This window comes from Odocoileus virginianus, unplaced genomic scaffold (genome assembly GCF_023699985.2).
Source record: "Odocoileus virginianus isolate 20LAN1187 ecotype Illinois unplaced genomic scaffold, Ovbor_1.2 Unplaced_Contig_1, whole genome shotgun sequence".
Classification (NCBI taxonomy): domain Eukaryota; kingdom Metazoa; phylum Chordata; class Mammalia; order Artiodactyla; family Cervidae; genus Odocoileus; species Odocoileus virginianus.
Window position 1 is genome coordinate 4359197 of NW_027224318.1, and position 18928 is coordinate 4378124.

Genomic DNA, 18928 nt, shown 5'->3' on the forward strand with positions numbered 1-18928 from the left:
TTATCTTTTTGATGTGGTGACACAGATGTCATTGGCAACATGAAAGAGAGCTATTTCAGGGAAATTATCTGGATAAAAGCCAGATTGGAGTGGGTTGAGAATTGAGTGAGAGGTGATAAAATGTAGTAGTTGGTATAGATAACTCTTTTTTGACAACTCTTTTATTTGATTTTTAATTAAATAAATAATATATAAATATATTTTCCTTTAAAAAAATTAAAACATTACGAACAAGATTAAAATCCTCTTTGATCACTGCCACCAATCCTGGTTTTCTTCTCCATCTTTCAGAGGTAACCATAGTTATTTGTTTGGTATGTCCTTCCTGGCCTTTTTCTATATATTAATATATTACTGTTATAGGTAACAGCATAATTTAACATAGTTGTTCAGTTGCCAAGTTGTGTCTGACTCTTTGTGACCCCGTGGACTGCAGCACACCAGGCCTCTCTGTCCCTCACCATCTCCCAGAGTTTGCCCAAGTTCATGTCCATTGAATTGGTGATGCCATCCAACCATCTCATTCTCTGTCGCCCTCTTCTCCTTCTGCCTTCAATCTTTCCCAGAATCAGGTCTTTTCCAATGAGTCAGCTGTTTGAATCCCCCTTCATGGATCACTGCCTTGTTGTGGTGAAGGGGCTTGTGTAATTCAATGAAGCTATGAGCCACTGAAGATGGATAGGTCATAGTGAAGAGGTCTGACAAAACATGGCCCGCTGGAGGAGGGAATGGCAAACCACTCCAGTATTCTTGCTGTGAGAACCCCATGAACTGTATAAAAAGGCAAAACACACACACACACACACATATATATATACATACACACACACATATGCATATGTTTTACATGTATCAATGTTCAATTGCTCAGTCATGTCTAAGTCTTTGTGACCCTATGGACTGTGGCCTGCTAGGCTCCTCCTCTGTCCATGGGATGTCCCAGGCAAGAACACTAGAAGTGGGTTGCCCTTTCCTCCTCCAGGGGATCTTCCTGACCCAGGGATCGAACTTGCATCTCCTGCATTGGCAAGTGGATTCTTTACCACTGAGACACCTGGGAAGCCCATTTATATCAATACATATATTATATAGTATAATATGATATATGAAATGAACTACTTCATTTTTTAAATAAATACACCACAGATATCACATACTATATTATAATTTATTTGACATTCTTCTACCGATAGTCTTTTAAGTGCTTCTTATTTTTTCCCCCAAGTCACTCACAATTCTGCAAAACACTGCCTTGTATACACCGACTTTGTCAAAGAAGGCAAAAGGAAGGGTATGCTCATTTAAATTTCAATAGACACGACTTGCACTTTTCCTATTTTAATAGAAAATGTATTACCAAACTGCCCTCCCAAATGACTGTACCAATTTTCCCTCCCATCAGCAGTGGGAGTCTCTTAAGACTACTGACTACCCCTTATCCCACACCTGCAGCAACTCTTTCAAGATGTTTGGCTGGGGAGGGAGAAAACTATCCCCTGGTAGCTAAAAGCGGGTGAAAGATTGAAAGAGAGAGTTTTGTATATGAGGAAGGCGAGAGTAAGTTTTTTGGTTTTTTGTTTGTTTTGTTTTTAATTCATTTTTATTGGAGTATCGTTGATTTACAATGTTGTGTTAGAGCATTTTGCAGAGCCCTGCTGTGAGGCATATGGGATCTTAGTTCCCCAACCAGGGATCAAACCCCTGCCCCCTGCAGTGGAACCACTGAATCCTAACCGCTGGACAGCCAGGAAGTCCCAGAGCATGCTTTCATATGCATGAGAAAGTTCCAGTTGAGAAGGAGAGGTTGCATTAACATGATGAAAAAGAGATAATTAATGACAAAAAATTCCCAGGAAAGCAGAGGAGGACATTATTCCAAGAAGAAATAGAAGGAATGGCCTTATGTGAGAAGAGGCATCATTCTTCTATCGCATTGGTTCTCTAACTGGATTGTGCATCAGAATTCCCTGGCGACAGCAAGAGCAAAAGAGAAACAAAACAAAGGTAAATAAAACAGAATTCCCCGGAGAGCTTCTTAAAACTGATCACTGCCCCCTCCTCCACCAGAGCTTGTGATTCTGTAGGTTTGGAGGTGGGATCTGCAAATCTGCATTTCTAACAAGTTCCCAGGCAGTGTTGATTAACTACACTTTGGGAACCACTATCCTATGTAGCAGGAGGCAAGGAAGACAGGGTGGGTAAAGGAGATGGGTAGATATGTATATTTGGCCAGCAGAAGATGAGGGAGTTCCTATCTAATGGCTTCTATTTTCTCTGTGAAATGAGAGTTGTGGTCAAGTGTTGAATGTATGAGGGCAAGTAGGAGGTGGTGCTGGGGTAGGAAGTCAGAGAAGAGTGAGGAAGGTTGTAAAAAATGGTTGCAGAAGGCAGGTGAGTGGATTGACCAAAAATATATAATAAAATTACTAGGCAATACTGAAGTCTCATTTGGGGTCTGTGATCATGAATTTTACAATAGGCCCAACCTGCCCAATCATGTGACTTTTACCAGTAGCCATGGAGAACATAAATTATCAGTTTTACTCAAGACCAAGGTTTTGCCACTTTAATGACTCAAGGAGACATACAGTAGCTCAGGCTAGAAACCTGACACCACCATTGATTTCTCCATCAGTTCCAGTGCGTCATCAAAATTAATAGTTAACACACAATATCAATTGTGCTTACTGTACTTTAGAAAATGTGGTAAATATGCTGTGTATATTAACTCATTTCATCCTGACACTTCCTATAAGTACCATTATTATCATCATTTTGTAGATGCACACACTGAGGCGCAGAGAAATTACAGATTTGCCTGAATCCATCCTGCAGGTTCGATCCCTGGGTTGGGAAGATCCTCTGGAGAAAGAAACGGCAACCCACTGCAGTATTCTTGCCTGGAGAATTCCGTGGACAGAAGCCTGGTGGGTAAAGTCCATAGGATCACAAAGAGTCTGACACAACTGAAACGACTTAGCATGCATGCAATGCAACTAAAAAGTGGCAGAGCCAGGCTTCGAACCAGGCATTCTAGCACCAGGGGTTAGTTCTTAGGTAGACTATTCTGCACTGTTTCAACTTCCCAACTATCATATACATACATACATATATATATATGCCACATCCCAGGGCATGGGGGAATCTTAATTCTCTGACCAGGGAAGCAGTAAGCACTGGACAACCAGCAAATTGCTCTAACTATCTTTCTGATCTCTCCACTTTGCATCCTGTCCACAACCCCTAGTCCATGCCACATCAGCGCTCATGTAGCCTTAAACTCCTTTTCCAGCTTCCATGCTTGCCACTGAAGCTCTTTCTCCATGGAGCTGCCAGAGTTATCTTTCAAACTAGCAGTCAGCTCCAGTGCTTCTCCCAGACTGAAGCTCTCTGGTGGCTCCCATCGTTCTTAGCATACACTCCACAAAAACTCACTATGACTTATAGGATCCTGGGTGATCTGATGCTGTCCTAACCTGCCAACTGGATTAACTGTCATTGTTTGTCCTAAATCACCATAGTGACTTCCTTTAAGTGCTTCATATACATCTCATTCTTTTTCTCAGCAGGGCCTTTGCACGTACTGCTACAACAATCTAGAATGTTCTTCCATTGGGTGGTTGCTTCTCATCCTTAAACTCTCAGCCTACATGACACTACCCCCAGAGAGATCTCCCGTGGCTATTGCAAGTCTCCTCCCATGGCACACACATTAAAAAAAAAAAAAAGATCTCTATTGCTGCAGCTTACTTTCTTCACAGAGGTTTTCACTACTTTTTTTTTTTTCTCATTAAACTTTTTTTAATGGGTCTCAAATTCTGTGACAGATTTTTGGTCAAGTTGTTTTCATTAAAAAGTACTGATTTTAAAAACTAATAACTTAAACTGCCACACACAAAACATATGGTCCACAAAAACATTCTCCTTTCCTTCTGAAGGTTTTACGATGCATTGTTATCATTAACCAGTCTTTTACTATTAAACTTAAATGGCCAATTGAGACAAACAGTTCTGAGACCACTGAGGTTTTCATTACTTATTGTTTTCTTGGTTTTCTCACAACCTCCTCCCCAATTAAAATGTAATAGAATGTAAACTTCATGAGGGTGGGGACCAAGTACATTTTAGTCACCATTGTGTACCAGTTTCCTACTATAGTGATCAACACAGATTATATACCCTGTGAATATTCGGCAAGAGAATGAGTTAATTAATTGGAGGTATCTGAGTAGTGATGTCAGACAGGAAACTGAACATTCAAGTTGAGGAGCCAAACAGAGAGATCTGCCACAGAAAGATAAATGCTGAGGCAGAGAATTCCTTGGTGGCTCAGCGGTTAGGACTCTGCACTCCACTGCCAGGTACCAGGTTGGATCCCTGATCAGGGAACTAAGATCCCTGAAAGCCTCCTGGTACCCCCTGAAAAGCAAACAAACAAACAAAAAACCCTTGAGACCACAGAGATATTACTGTAGTGGGCTTCCTGGGAATGGATGAGATTACTTAAGGGGTGAGGAGAGAATGAAAAAACAAGAGCATCTAGCAATGAGACTGAAGAAACTGTAATATTTAAAGATGGACTGGAAAATTCTTGAAGAAAATATTTTTCAAAATGAAAGTATTTGTTACAATTATGTTACATGTAATTTCTAATCTGTTGTTATTTAGTTGCTAAGTTGTGTCTGACTTTTTTGTGACCCCATGGACTGTAGCCCACCAGGCTCCTCTGTCCATGGGATTTCCTAGGCAAGAATACTGGAGTGGGTTGCCATTTCCTCTTCCAGGGGATCTTCCTGACCCAGGGATTGAACCCGTGTCTCCTGCATCTCCTGCACTGGCAGGTGGATTCTTGACTACTGGGCCACCAGGGATGCCCAATTTCTAATTTATCATATACAATTACAAATATTGATTTACTACAGCTAATAAAGCTGATAGAATTCCTTATTCTCTGTTATTTTTTCATGTATACGTTTAGTTTTTATTTTTTTAAACCACTTGGCTAGTGGGATCTTAGTTCTCCTGACCAGGGGTTTAACTTATGCCCCCTAAAGTGGAAGCCCAGAGTCTTAACCATTGGACCACCAGGGAAGCCCCCTTAGCTTTTTTAATTTTAATAAAGTTATGAAAATACCAAAGGCTTTTGAGAACCGTGGTTGAACAAAGTTAATTTGCAGTTTGAAAAAAAAAAAAAAAGAATGAGTGAAACATCCAAGCAATTTGAGAATGAACGAATTGAGTGAATCAGTGTTTTCATTCATGCCTTCTGGGTTTCATGTGAGGAAGTCCTTTTGGTTCTACCTTAAAAATATATCCAGAATCAGACAACTTCTCACCACCACCACCACCACCAGCAGTGCTTTCCCCACCACCCAAGGCTTTATTACAGTAGCTTTCAATAGGTCTCCCTGCTTTCAGCCTTGCTCCCATGAAAGAAAAATATTGCCTGCCTTATTATCAAACAAAAGATGCTGTGGTCATCAAGGTGTCAGCCACTGCTACCATGCAAGGGCGAGACTGGAGGGAGCCCCCAAATGTGCATCCTGGGGGACTCAGGATGGGAAAGAATGGGGTACCAGTCCTAGATAGTTCAGGTGCATAGTAAAAGAATGAATTCAATGAGTCCAGACTCTTGTATCTTCCCATACAAAGAAAAGGCACTAGATTCATGGAGAAGTTACCCTTTTGTAAGAGACATTTACATTTACAAGGAAAATCTCCATTTGTAAGTATCTTTCTTTCTATGCAGAAGAAACAGAAGGATGATCTTATCTTTAGAAGCTCTTATAAATGGAGAGTGGAATGCTTGTGATTTGCATCACAATCATATTCTTGTTTACTGTGCTTGGCTTGATAGTCTTAGGTAACTGGCTCCTATAACATCTGTTTTAGCTGATGAGGTGTTTAGAATGGTGGCTTGAGTGGAAGGGGGAGGGTCAAGATTGGGGTAGAGGATAAAAGGGACAAACCATTGGGTTAGCCAAAAAGGTACTTTAAAAACCCAAATGAACACATTTTTCAGTTTAAAAACTCCAAAGAACTTTTGGGTCAACCCAATATTGTGCACAAAATAAGCTACACACAACATTGTAAAGCAGCTATACTCAAATACAAACTTTTGAAAAAATATACTACTGTTGGGGCCAGTGTGAGGAAAGCAGGAGAGACTCCATCTTGAAGCCTGTCATCCATCTTAAAGACAGGATGTAAACTGGGCCTGAACCCTGCCCAAGAGTGAGGAAACCATTGCTAATGAAAACCAGGTCTCCTGGAGACTTCCCTCCCTACAGATGGCAAATGGAGATTGTAGTTGAGGTCAGGCTGCCCCTGTTAGATTAACCATGGAGACATCCCCTCTTGATGTATAGTCATTGTTGTACATGATTGAGTTTTATGACAAAGAGGTTGCTAACATGTAACCAGTCACATAGAGGGGTGTGTGTGGGGGGGGTATAAAACTGGGCCTCTCAGAAACATCAGGGTCCTTGTTGGGAACTGATTCCCCTTGGACCCGCTGGCGTAATAAACTGTACTCCACTGTCTTGAGTGTCCTCCGAGGTGTGTTTTGCGACTCTGGATTCCACAACACTACAAGGATATACTTTGCAACACAAAAATATAGCCAATATTTTATAATAACTATAAATGGAGTATAACCTTTAAAAATTGTGAATCACTATATTGTACACCTGTAACATATAATATTGTACATCAACTATACTTCAATTAAAAAATAAATTAAAATGATGGCTTGAGTCATTTCCTGAATTACTCCGTTTTCCTGGTTATCGCCCATGTACACGGGAGTATGCATGTTATTAAACTTCTGTTTCTTTTTCTCCTATTAATGTCTTTTATTACAGTGGGAGGTGGGGACATCTCAGCCAAGAACCTTGAAGAGTAGAGGGAAAATGATTTTTCCTCCCCAACAAAGGCAAAGTCTCTACCAATGGCCTACAAAACCCTCCATGATCTGGCTTTAGCCTTGTGTTCTGCTATTTTTGTGTTCGTTCACTCAGTTTCATCCATACTGGTCCCTTTGCTCTTCTTAGAAGGGGGCAGGTATGCTTCAGTCTTTCTGGCATGCTCTTCTCCCGAATGGCTTACTCCCTCCTTTATCTTTACTTCAGTGGCACATTCTTGGTTGAAGCCAACTCAGATCCACCCTTTTAATTTTGAACCCTTTCATTCCTGTACTCCTGACACCCTTTTCCTGCTTACTCTGTTCTGTTTCTTTAGAAGAGGTGGCAAGAATACACAGAACTATACAAAAAAGATCTTAATGACCTGAATAACCACAATGAATTAGATCCCACATGCTGCAACTAAGACCCAGGGAAGCCAAATAAACAAATAAAAATAAAGAAAAAAAGAATATATGGATGTTCCTAGTACCATTTGTGAAAAGACTATCCTTTCCCTGTATAATTGCCTTTGCACCTTTGTTGAAAATCAACTATATATATATATATATATATATATATATATATATATAATATTTATTATATTTTTACAGTCTCTCTATTCAAGACCATTTCATGCAAAGATGGGCACAATAAAGGACAGAAATGGTATGGACCTAACAGAAGCAGAAGACATTAAGAAGAGGTGGCAAGAATACACAGAAGAACTGTACAAAAAAGATCTTCATGACCCAGATAATCACGATGGTGTGATCACTCACCTAGAGCCAGACATCCTGGAGTGCTAAGTCAAGTGGGCCTTAGGAAGCATCACTACAAACAAAGCTAGTGGAGGTGATGGAATTCCAGTAGAGCTATTTCAAATCCTAAAAGATGATGCTGTTAAAGTGCTGCACTCAATATGGCCAACAAATTTGGAAAACTCAACAGTGGTCACAGGACTGAAAAATGTCAGTTTTCATTCCAATCCCAAAGAAAGGGAAGGCCAAAGAATTTCTTTCATAGCATCTTTCATTTTCAAACACACATTATTTATTTGATTTATTGTTTATTGTCTAGCCCTCCTCACTAAAATATTAGCTTCAAGTGGTCAGGGACTATTGTCTTTTTGTTCACTGATGTGTTCTCAACACTCACAGCAGTGCTGACACACAATAAGCATTGAATAAATATTTGCTAAATGAATGAGCAGATGGATGTTCCTCATGACAAGATTATAAAAGTATCTACCCATTTTTCCTCTAGTACGTCAGTGGTTCTACATTTTACATTTAAACCTTGGAGCTGGAATTTATCTTGGAGTAAAAAATGTGGTCTTCCCTGGTGGCTCAGACGGTAAAGAATCCACCTGCAATGCAGGAGACTCAGGTTTGATCTCTGGGTTGGGAAGATCCCCTGGAGAAGGAAATGCAACCCACTCCAGTATTCTTGCCTGGAAAAATCCATGGACAGAGGAGCCTGGCAGGCTACAGTCCATGGGGTCGCAAAAGAGTCGGACACGACTGAGTGGCTAATACTTTCTTTCAAAAAGTATGGTATGAATCTATTGCAGGAAGGGGGACCGCTTCAAGGGCCCAAGCGGGGTCTCTTGTTGATCACTCAGGAATTGTCTGAGGAGATACAGATGCTGACAAAACAAGAAATTTTCTTGGGAAGGGGTGCCTGGGCGGAGAGCAGGAGGGTAAGGGAGCCCAGGAGAACTGCTCTGCCATGTGGTTTGCAGTCTTGGGTTTTATGGTGATGGGATTAGTTTCTGGGTTGTCTCTGGCCAATCATTCTGACTTAGGGTCCTTCCTGGTGGTAAATGCATCCCTTAACCAAGATGAATTTCAGCAAGGATCCTGGAAGGTTGGTAGGAGTTATAGACTGGCATCTCCTTTTGACCTTTCCTGAATTCTTGTGCTTGCTGGTGGCTTGTCAGTTCTATGTTCCCTACCAGGGCCTCCTGTAGTAAAACAACTCATACAAATGGTTAATGTGTCTGGTCAGGGTGGGGGATTTAGGTCAGTGGTTCTCCTAACAAATCCAGATTTCTTCCCCCCTTCCAAAGGCTCTCTAATTGCCTTGACACAAGTTACTGAAAATGCAATCATCTTTCCAGCCCCCACCATTTTGAGATGTTTCTTATGGTTTGCCTCAGTTCCTTTTTAAGGGGGTATGAAAGGTGAAAGCATTAGTTGCTCAGTTATGTTCGACTCTCGGCAGTAGCCCACCAGGCTCCTCTGTCCATGGAGTTTTCTAGGCAAGAATACTGGAGTGGGTTGCCTTTTCTTTCTCCAGGGGATCTTCCCGACCCAGGGATCAAACCCAGGTCTCTTGTATTGCAGGCAGATTCTTTACTGTTTCAGCCACCAGGGAAGCCCAAGTATGAAGCCTGGTTAAAAGTCATCATCTCCTCCACTGTAGAGAAAGATACAGTAGAATTGTATCTTCACTCATTCTTCCAGTTACTATATATTAGAACTGTACACTGGTTACAAAGTTTTTTTTCCTTGCTTATTGTAGCAAAGTAGGCTATCTTCTGTAAAGTGACTTGGAAAGCCTCCCAATCTTTAATCACATACAATTCTTCCCTCCCTTCCTCCTTGTTTCATGCCAGATAACAGACATTTTTAGAACAAGTGGCAAGATACCTTTTTGTAATTTGGAAAACAGGCCTAACTGGCTGCAGAGTGACCTCACATTTGCCCTTTCTGTACAAACGCAAGGCTGACAGGAGAGCTTTCCTTTAACTAACTCATCGCAAAAGGACCCTTAGCTTGATGACTGAAGGTTATTTCTTAACCATTTAATGGTTTGAAGCTTTTAAAACTATGGAGTGTTTTTGTTGCATTGTTGTTTGTTCAGTGAAAAAAAAAAGTGAACCCTTTTCAGGTGAATTGGGATTTGAGACAAGGCCATCAGTATTCATTAAATACTTACTATACACCCATCTCATACTAAGTACCACGGAGGATAAAAACAGCTTGTAGTTCATCCATGTGTGCGTGCTAAGTTGCTTCAGTCGTGTCTGACTTTTTGCGACCCTATGGACTGTAGCCTGCCAGGTTCCTCTGTCCATGGGATTCTCCAGGCAAGAATACTGGAATGGGTTGCCATGCCCTCCTCCAGAGGATCTTCCCTGACCCAGGGATCAAACCCATGTCTCTTACATCTCCTGCATTGGCAGGTGGGTTCTTTACCACTAGTACCACCTGGGAAGCCCTGTAATTCATTCAGTCAATATTTATTTAGCACTGATTATATTCTAGGGATACATAGGGGCAAATTTAATATCATTTGCCTCAGACTATCAATCATTGAGATGACATCTGGAGAGAAACAAATGGGGCAAAGGAAAAATCAGAGTTAAGAAAACTATAACTATGTTTAATGATAATCCAAAGGAGTAAATAGGAAGAAAGAAAAGAAAAATCTAGAAGATCCAGGAGAGGGAAGGATGGGATTCAGAGATTCATTTGGGGCAGTGTAAGACTTGCTTACCAGACTGCCTGTGGACCAGAGTTGCTAACCCTCAGCCTGCCCACATCCCTTCGCTCTAGGAATGACATCAGCAACACCCTGCTTCCTGCCCCTCCCTTCCCCAGCACAGCCAGGGTGATCTCTTAAGATGAAATCTGATTACCTCCACTTCTGATCAGATCAGTACACCCTCTGCCTCCCTCACCAGCTACTTGCTTTGTCCTCTCTGTCTCACCTTTAGATTCTAAGCTACAGCCATAACGATCCTCTCTTACAGATTCCTCAATTAGACATGCCCCACCACACCTTCCTCTCTCTTGTGGTCCTTTGAAGTGCTGTCTACCCTAGTCTAGAGCACTCCACTCTCCCCCCCCCCCCCCCCCATCCTCACATTCCTGAGCACCAACCACAAAACCTGCATGATCTGTTCCACAGGGAGGCAAGTTCCCTTCTTGAGACCCAAGGGGACAAAGACATCTATGGTAGAATCAGCCCTGTTTTGCCCTAGACTGGAAGAGGCCCTGTCATCCTCTGTCTGGATCTGAGACAGAGAAAGACTGCCTGCTGGCCTCAGGAGGAGGGATTTCTTCTAGTTCTGCCTGGAGGTGCAGACTCTGCTTCCTGAACCATACATTTAAGTGGTTTATGCCAACCTGGCCAGTTCCCAACTATTGGCAGAGACAATAATATATATAACTTATTCTGAACACAAGTAGACGTGACTTTTGCTTTACTTATTATTTGGCTGAGAAAAGAAAAAAACAAGAACAAATATTCTTATGCTACTGAGCACATTAATGTTAATAACTCAGAGCTGGTTCCAAAGTTCCTTGGGGGTTTTTACCCATGACCTGAGTTGAGCATCATTTACTACCACCTCCCTGGCATAAACCATAATTCACCATGGCAGACAGAGCAACTGTAACTGTGTAGAATAAAAGTAACAACTGTAACAACTGTTACAAATTCTATCCCTCCTGCAAGATAAACTGGTAACATTTTAGCCTATTGCCTCCCAGTGTCTTTCTCTCCATGTGTGTTTTTTAATACTTAGTACTGTGTGATTTGGGGACTTCTTTTCTTTTTCCCATTATAGTCTCTTCTTTGGTGGTCTCATTCATTCTGATGAGTTTTATTACTACGAAAGCAACACATTTAGCTCTGATCTTGACTCTGAGCATCACATTTCTCCATCCCCGCCCACATCCCCAAACTTGCTCCTCTGCCCCTGTTTTAGTAAATGGCTGCCCCTTACTAATACCAGATATTCACTCATCCATAATGACTTATCCTAATTTTCGAATTTTACCTCAGTGCTTTACCATCTGATTCATGAGCAAATCCTGTCCATGCTGCCTGCCATATACACCTGCCACAACCCTAATTCAAGGCACTGTCTTCTCTTTCCTGGTCCATTTGCCCAGCCCCATTGTTGTTCCTGCTTCTACACCTAACCCCTGCAACCTTGTAGTGGATTTGAACGTTCTGCCTGCCTTGGCTCCCTCATATAATGCCCCTTAAATTCTGGTCACCCTGGATCCGTTTTAGTCCCTTGAAACATGCAAGGTCTTTAACTCCACTTTGTGCTTCTTTTTCTGAAAAACTTTTGATCCTCCCCTGCCCTCCAGCTTACCCATGGAGGCTTTCTTCTCTTCCTTCAGATCTGACCTCCAAAGTCACTTCTTCAGGTAGACCTTACCTGAGGGTTAGATCGAATTTGGTCTCTCAAATATTGTCCATCAAAGCACCGAGTTTACTTCCTCCCTAGCACTAATCACAGCATGCAATTGTTTTATTTGTAATTGTACTTAAATATCTTCTTCAGTTTTTAAAGAAATTAGCAAATCAAAAATGTTTCTGATCCCCTACATGAGTAGGCTTGACAGGTAAAAACGACATCTCCAGTTAAATTTGCATTTCAGATAAACGGCTAATAAATACATTATATTGAGACCTATTATACTGAAAAAAGTATTTGGTATCCGAAATTCAAACCTGACGGGATTTTTTGTGTTTTCACCTGCTAAATCTGGCAGCACTACCAATGAAGCGCGTTGACCTTGTCTCGCTTATTCTGGGTTGTACCCTCACGGCCAAGCCCAGAGCCTGCCTGCGATTTAGTAGGTGCTCAGTAATTGTTCTATAAAACGGGTTATCTCTCCACTGTTTTATACGGTTTTTTTCCCCCACCTGACATTTATCACAATTTTCCCCATTCACCAAAAATTCTTATTAAAGGTATTTTGGGGAAATACATTTTATTATCTAAACTTCTTTGTTTTTCCTTTCTGCAAAACTGGCATAGTTCTACCCTCATCATGTTGTTTTGAGAATTAAATGAGTTAATGGGTGTAAAGTTTAGCACCTTGCCGGGACCACTAGAACACGCAAAAAATGTGAATTCTTTATTATATGCAGTCCGTGAACCATTTTAGAAGAAAGCAAAAACGCGGGTTTGTGGAGCACCGGTGGGGGCTGGGAAAACGGTTAGAAACTGGGGCCGGCCGAAGAGAGGAGGGCCCGGGAAAGGGGGAGGAGCGAAGAGTGATTAACAGCGGGGGCAGCCATTGGGGATACTGGGAACCGTTCCCCCTCCCTACACGTTTCAAATTCTAAGCACCGCCTCCATCCGGGTCCTTGAGCCTCGTTCCCGGGCCGTATAAAGTTTGCTGTCTCCTTTGTTCGCCCTCGTTGCGCAGTAGTGCGAGCGCCGTACAGCTTCCGTTTTCAGGATCGGCCGCCCTCCCGCGTGCTGAGCTGCTAGGAAGCCGCTGTTGGCGAGCTCGTAGGAGCTAGAGACCGTCGTCACCTCTCCAGTACGTGAGTCCTTTTCGTTACTTTGTATCTTGTGTCCATTCTTGCCACGTTACAATTTGGGATTATCTCCCTAGAGATGAGGGTGGCGGGCGCCATTTTAAGAACCCGGAGGTGCCGACCTATTTAGGCAAAGCTGGGAGTGTTGACGGAAAACCGACGCGGGGGGTGGGCGCTTCGTAGTGTGCCTCCTCGGAAAGTTTGGCTGTTTTTCCTGCAGGGGCGGGGGTGGCGGAGGTTAGACCGGAGCGGGACGAGGAGGGACCGCGCCTCCTCCGCCGATACCTGCGTGGGGATGGTCCTGACCTCGGGCGGGCCCGTGCACTTTTGCGTGGGGTCCTTGTTCATTGGCGGGCCTTGGAGAGGAAGCCCTTTGCATTTTCTGAAGCGCCGCTGGTGGCAAAAGTTACTCCCTGACCGGCGGAGGTTGTTCTGGGCTCAATCCAAGTGTCGCCATTTTGTATTTTCCACGCGGTTTTTTAATGACGGGTTTTAATTGGGTTCCACTGCAGCCTTTGAGTGCTGGGTTAACAGAGTGCGCTTCCATGTTCCGTTATTTCCTATGACGCTTTTTAAAGCGTCCTATATTGACGCTTTTTAAAAGTCAGTAACGTGAGCGGGGCAGGGGCTGTTGACGGAGAGTCATAACTTGGTTAAAACTTTAAATTGCTGCTTAGATTTACTAGGAAATCGTACTGAAAGGAGCCAGAGTTGTTGGATTGGTCAGGGGGACCTGCGCCTGGCCTGTGACCTTGACTGAGTAGGTTTTTAAATATCACTAGGGTAATTGGGATGGGATAATTGAATTTTTTAAGGCTTCCCTGGTGGCTCAGCGGTGAAGAATCTGTGCCTGCAACACAGTTTGATCCCTGGGTTGGGAAGATCCCGTGCAGAAGGGAATGGCTACCCACTCCAGTATACTTGCATGGAAAATCCCATGGACAGAGAAGCCGGGCGGGGTACAGTCCATGGGGTCGTGAGAGAGTCGGACACGACTTAATAACTAAACAACAATTGAATTTATAAAAGGCAGTAAATCTAGTGTTTAAGGTAAAATGCGCTTTTTGAAGTGTTGTAATTAAGACTGCCTAAGTGGATTAAAGATACAGGAATTAACTAAGTTGGCTTTTTTAAACCAGTTTATTAAACTGCTGTTACTAAACTAATTACACAAAACAAGAATTAAAAAAAATAAATTACACAGGTTTTTTGGTGAGGCTTAAGAATTGCTTTACTTGTATTATGTTAATGATTTTAGTAAGCAAAAAATAAGCCCTGATACATAAAATTGTGTAAACTTGAACTTTTTTTTTTAAGGGAGGGTAACTCTTTTTTTTTTTTCCCCGAACAGATTTTAACCAGGGGGGAAAAATGGTTGAGGCAGATCGCCCAGGAAAGCTTTTTATCGGTGGCCTCAATACAGAAACAAATGAGAAAGCTCTTGAAGCAGTATTTGGCAAATATGGACGAATAGTGGAAGGTGAGTTATCTGAAAATGTATGCAGGGTTATAATTAAAAAGGTGAGCTGTGATGACTTTGATTGCATTGATCACATGAAATGATAATGTGCTTTGTCCTCTAAGAAGTTCTGAGCTTGCTTTCTTTTTTACAGATTAACTTTTTGTTTTTCCTTTTCAACTAGAGTAACACTTTTTCCCCCCTGAAAACTACTTTTTAGTTCTCTTGATGAAAGATCGTGAAACCAATAAATCTAGAGGATTTGCTTTTGTCACCTTTGAAAGCCCAGCAGATGCTAAGGATGCAGCCAGAGACATGAATGGAAAGGTAAGAGTATCTGCAGATACGATGTTTCCTAATATGTAAAACAGCACATTGTTAACCCAAGTCTGGTGTAGGGCTGCTCTTGAATTTGAGTATAAACCTTTCTTAACAAAAAAATCGTTCAATTTTAAATGTTATGTATGATACTTTAGTTGTCTTAATAAGTTGGTGATTGTTTTACCAACTTTACCGATTACTTAACGTTGTAGTTCAAATAATAATCTTAAAAATTTGAATGCGAAACAGAAAGGTAAAAACATTTTGAAGGACATACTAGTGTCAGTGCATAGTGGATCGGCAAGTTCTCTTGAATATTTTTAATTAACCATTGATATTATTTAGTCCTTAGATGGAAAAGCCATCAAGGTAGAACAGGCCACTGAAGCGTCATTTGAAAGTGGCAGACGTGGACCACCTGCGCCTCCAAGAAGCAGAGGCCCTCCCTGGGGTCTGCGAGGAGGAAGAGGAGGAAGTGGAGGAACCAGGGGACCTGCATCCAATGGAGGGCACATGGGTAATGACTTAAGTTTAATTTAGGCTTGGTGTATAAATTAAGAACTGTAAACACATTAGTGTGTACTTTGGTTAATAAATGTTTATTTTAAAGGCCTTAGCTTTTGAAATTGAGAACATTTTATTCATCTACCAAAGTGATTTCCTTAAGGGAAACATGAAGGCATCCTCAGTTCAATTAACAATGCCTTGAAATGTGACTGAACTGAAATGATTAATAATGAGCTATTTTTTATCCAGATGAACTCATTCTATAGGGAAAAACAGAAAATTTTTGATAGGTATTATTGGTTATATGAATATTAAATAATTTGGGGGTTTTTTTTTGAAGTAACTTGAACCCTCAGTAGAACTCTTCAGTTCTACTTTACTAATCTATACTACTCATGTGTCTCTATGTAGACTAACATGTCTCACAGTCTCTATGTAGACTAACAACTAAAGATTTCCCCAACCAAACAGAAATGGTCTTGTTCTTGATCAAGCAAAACTTGTAGCTTTTTCATGTATTAACATGATTTTTTTTGTTCTAATGTAGATGATGGTGGCTATTCCATGAATTTTAACATGAGTTCTTCCAGGGGACCACTTCCGGTAAAAAGAGGACCACCACCACGAAGTGGGGGTCCTCCTCCTAAAAGATTTGCCCCTTCAGGACCAGTTCGAAGCGGTAGTGGAATGGGAGGAAGAGGTAAATGTTCTGTATATGACTTGTCTGTCCTACTATCATAATACAAGGATTGAGGTGAATGCTAAAAATGATATTTAAACTACCGAGATCACTTGGAGTCACAAAGTTAAATGCAGAGCATTGAAAGCAGTTTTGGTGTAATTAAGAAATTTTAGAGGATTTCCTCATATACATCCATATTGTCATATTTGAATCCCTGCTTTTCATTGCTTCAATGCAAATTTACATTTTTACTTTGCTCTGGCTGTATTTTTAAAATTGATTTTTCCTTAAGCTCCTGTATCACGTGGAAGAGATAGTTACGGAGGTCCACCTCGAAGGGAGCCCTTGCCCTCTCGTAGAGATGTTTATTTGTCCCCAAGAGATGATGGATATTCTACTAAAGACAGGTAACAGAAAAGTATAGTAGCTTTTGTCTGTTAATACTTCGGGTTGAAGGAGAGCTCATCAAAAGTGTGAACCAAGTTACTTTTGTTTCTTTAGCTATTCAAGCAGTGATTACCCAAGTTCTCGTGATATAAGAGATTATGCACCACCACCAAGAGATTATACTTACTGTGATTATGGTCATTCTAGTTCACGTGATGACTGTCCATTAAGAGGCTATAGGTATGTGACTTTGCTCTTGCTGCCATGGCTTGATGTAAAAAAAATTTTTTAGCTGTAAAAACTAATGTTCTGGGACTTACACATATTTCTCTTTAATATAGTGATAGAGATGGCTATGGTCGTGATCGTGACTATTCAGATCATCCAAGTGGAGGTTCCTACAGAGATTCATATGAGAGTTATGGTAAGATTTTGGTTGAGGGTCTCTGACTATCACCAGCTTGAGTTTTTAGGTTCATGAGCCAGTTTATTAGGCTGTTGTGGTGCTTGCTTTCAAAGGGATGTTTGCTTGCTTTTAAGGGGGTAATTTATTCAGCTGGGCTTTTCCTAGTCTTGTGAGGGGCTTTTGTTTTTTCTAAGTTTTTTTTGAGGCTGTTGGCTTGCTTTGGAGGGGATTTTGCTTGCTTAAATTGGCAGCCTTATGTGTTTTCCCCCAACAGTGAAAATACAATTTAAAAACTTTATTAACAAGATCAAATGTTTACCATTGCAATATGAAGGAAAGTCTACAGTTCAAAATTGCAACTTATCACTGGAAAGTTGGCTGAGTGTCTACTATAAAATAACAAGCTGTCTGGAATATCCTCTTGAAATACACACCGTCTTCAGTCTTTTCAAACAAACATTAAAACCCACCCATTTCCGTGTCTCAGCAGATGAGCAAATCCCTGTTAATGGCCAGCAATGGCAGAGTTTAAAACCTCCCAGTTAAGACAGTAAACGTTTAATACAAGAATTCTGTAAATTCAGATTTAAATGTTGTATATATACAATTTATAGTGTTGCCATATTACCTGACCATTGACCCTGCAGGTAACTCACGTAGTGCTCCACCTACACGAGGGCCCCCGCCATCTTATGGTGGAAGCAGTCGCTATGATGATTACAGCAGCTCACGTGACGGATATGGTGGAAGTCGAGACAGTTACTCAAGCAGCCGAAGTGATCTCTACTCAAGTGGTCGTGATCGGGTTGGCAGACAAGAAAGAGGGCTTCCCCCTTCTAAGGAAAGGGGGTACCGTCCTCCACGAGATTCCTACAGCAGTTCAAGCCACGGAGCACCAAGAGGTGGTGGCCATGGAGGAAGCCGATCTGTGATAGAGGGGGAAGCAGAAACAGATATTAAAAACAAACAACTTTGGACCAAAATCCCTGTTCAAAGAAACAAACAAAAGTGGAACCTGTTCTATCATAACTACCCAAGGACTACTAAAAGGAAAGATTGTGTTACTTTTTTAAAATTTCCTGTTAAGTTCCCCTTCCATAATTTTTATGTTCTTGTGAGGAAAGAAAGTAAAACATGTTTAATCTTTGATTTTATGACATTGCTTTCAACAAGCAAATGAAACATTAAGTGTGTTTAAGACTTGACATGTGTACTAGTGGTGTCATCTTCCAAGTAAAAGTGTCCCTAAAGGCCACTTCCTATAGGATTTTCCCCAGTAAATGATGAGGCAAGCAGTTTATCTTACACAAAATTTCTAGTCATCTAAAATGGAGAGATGAATCCTCCTGCCTATATAAACAAGCTCGTTATTAGAGGGTGGTCGAGGTATGCTACTCTTAAGATTTCAGAGTGTCTTCAAACTGAAATCTCAAATGTTCTCAGTATGAAAAACCTTAGATCAGATGCATATATGTCAGGAAAGTGCTATCCACCCAGTAAACCCAGCAAAAAGCAAATGGATAATGTTGGCCATATTTTGCCTTTCTGACATTTCCTTGGGAATTGACAAGAACCTCCCCTTTCCCCCTCCCCATTAAGACCATTTAAGTGTGTGTGAAGCAACTACAGAATACTAAATAAAAAGTTTGGCCAAAACCAACCATGAAGCTGCAAACGATGCTTGCTCTTACTGTTTCAAATTTTTGCAACTCTGTAGTGTCTCACTTTTAAGGAACAGCTTGATTGCAAAGGAGAAAATAGATAAGCAATGAAGTTATCTCCAACTTCTCAAAGGCTTATGACTTCTAAAAAGTGAATCTATCAGCATTCCACATCAGATTTAAAGCATCAAATGCCTGTGAAACAGCAAAGATGGTAAGCAAAGCAAACTAGTTTTTCCGTCTAAGTCGAAATTGAACACTTAAACCTTCCTCATAGTACAGTGAAACATACTGTACCTCATGGCA

At 41.3% G+C, this 18928-nt stretch overlaps 1 protein-coding gene and 1 non-coding gene across 2 annotated transcripts; both read left to right on the forward strand.

Moving 5' to 3' along the window:
• Positions 1-13053: 13053 nt before the first annotated feature.
• On the forward strand, positions 13054-18110 carry RBMX (RNA binding motif protein X-linked). The gene is given in 10 exon segments (XM_020888176.2): positions 13054-13201; positions 14551-14679; positions 14879-14985; positions 15325-15496; positions 16034-16186; positions 16461-16575; positions 16670-16795; positions 16897-16979; positions 17609-17889; positions 17892-18110. Coding segments are annotated over 9 exon segments (1176 nt in total). The 5' UTR covers positions 13054-13201; positions 14551-14570; the 3' UTR covers positions 17922-18110.
• On the forward strand, positions 14725-14796 carry LOC139033751 (small nucleolar RNA SNORD61). The gene has a single exon (XR_011486230.1). It is a non-coding gene; the product is annotated as a small nucleolar RNA SNORD61 (small nucleolar RNA).
• Positions 18111-18928: the final 818 nt, after the last annotated feature.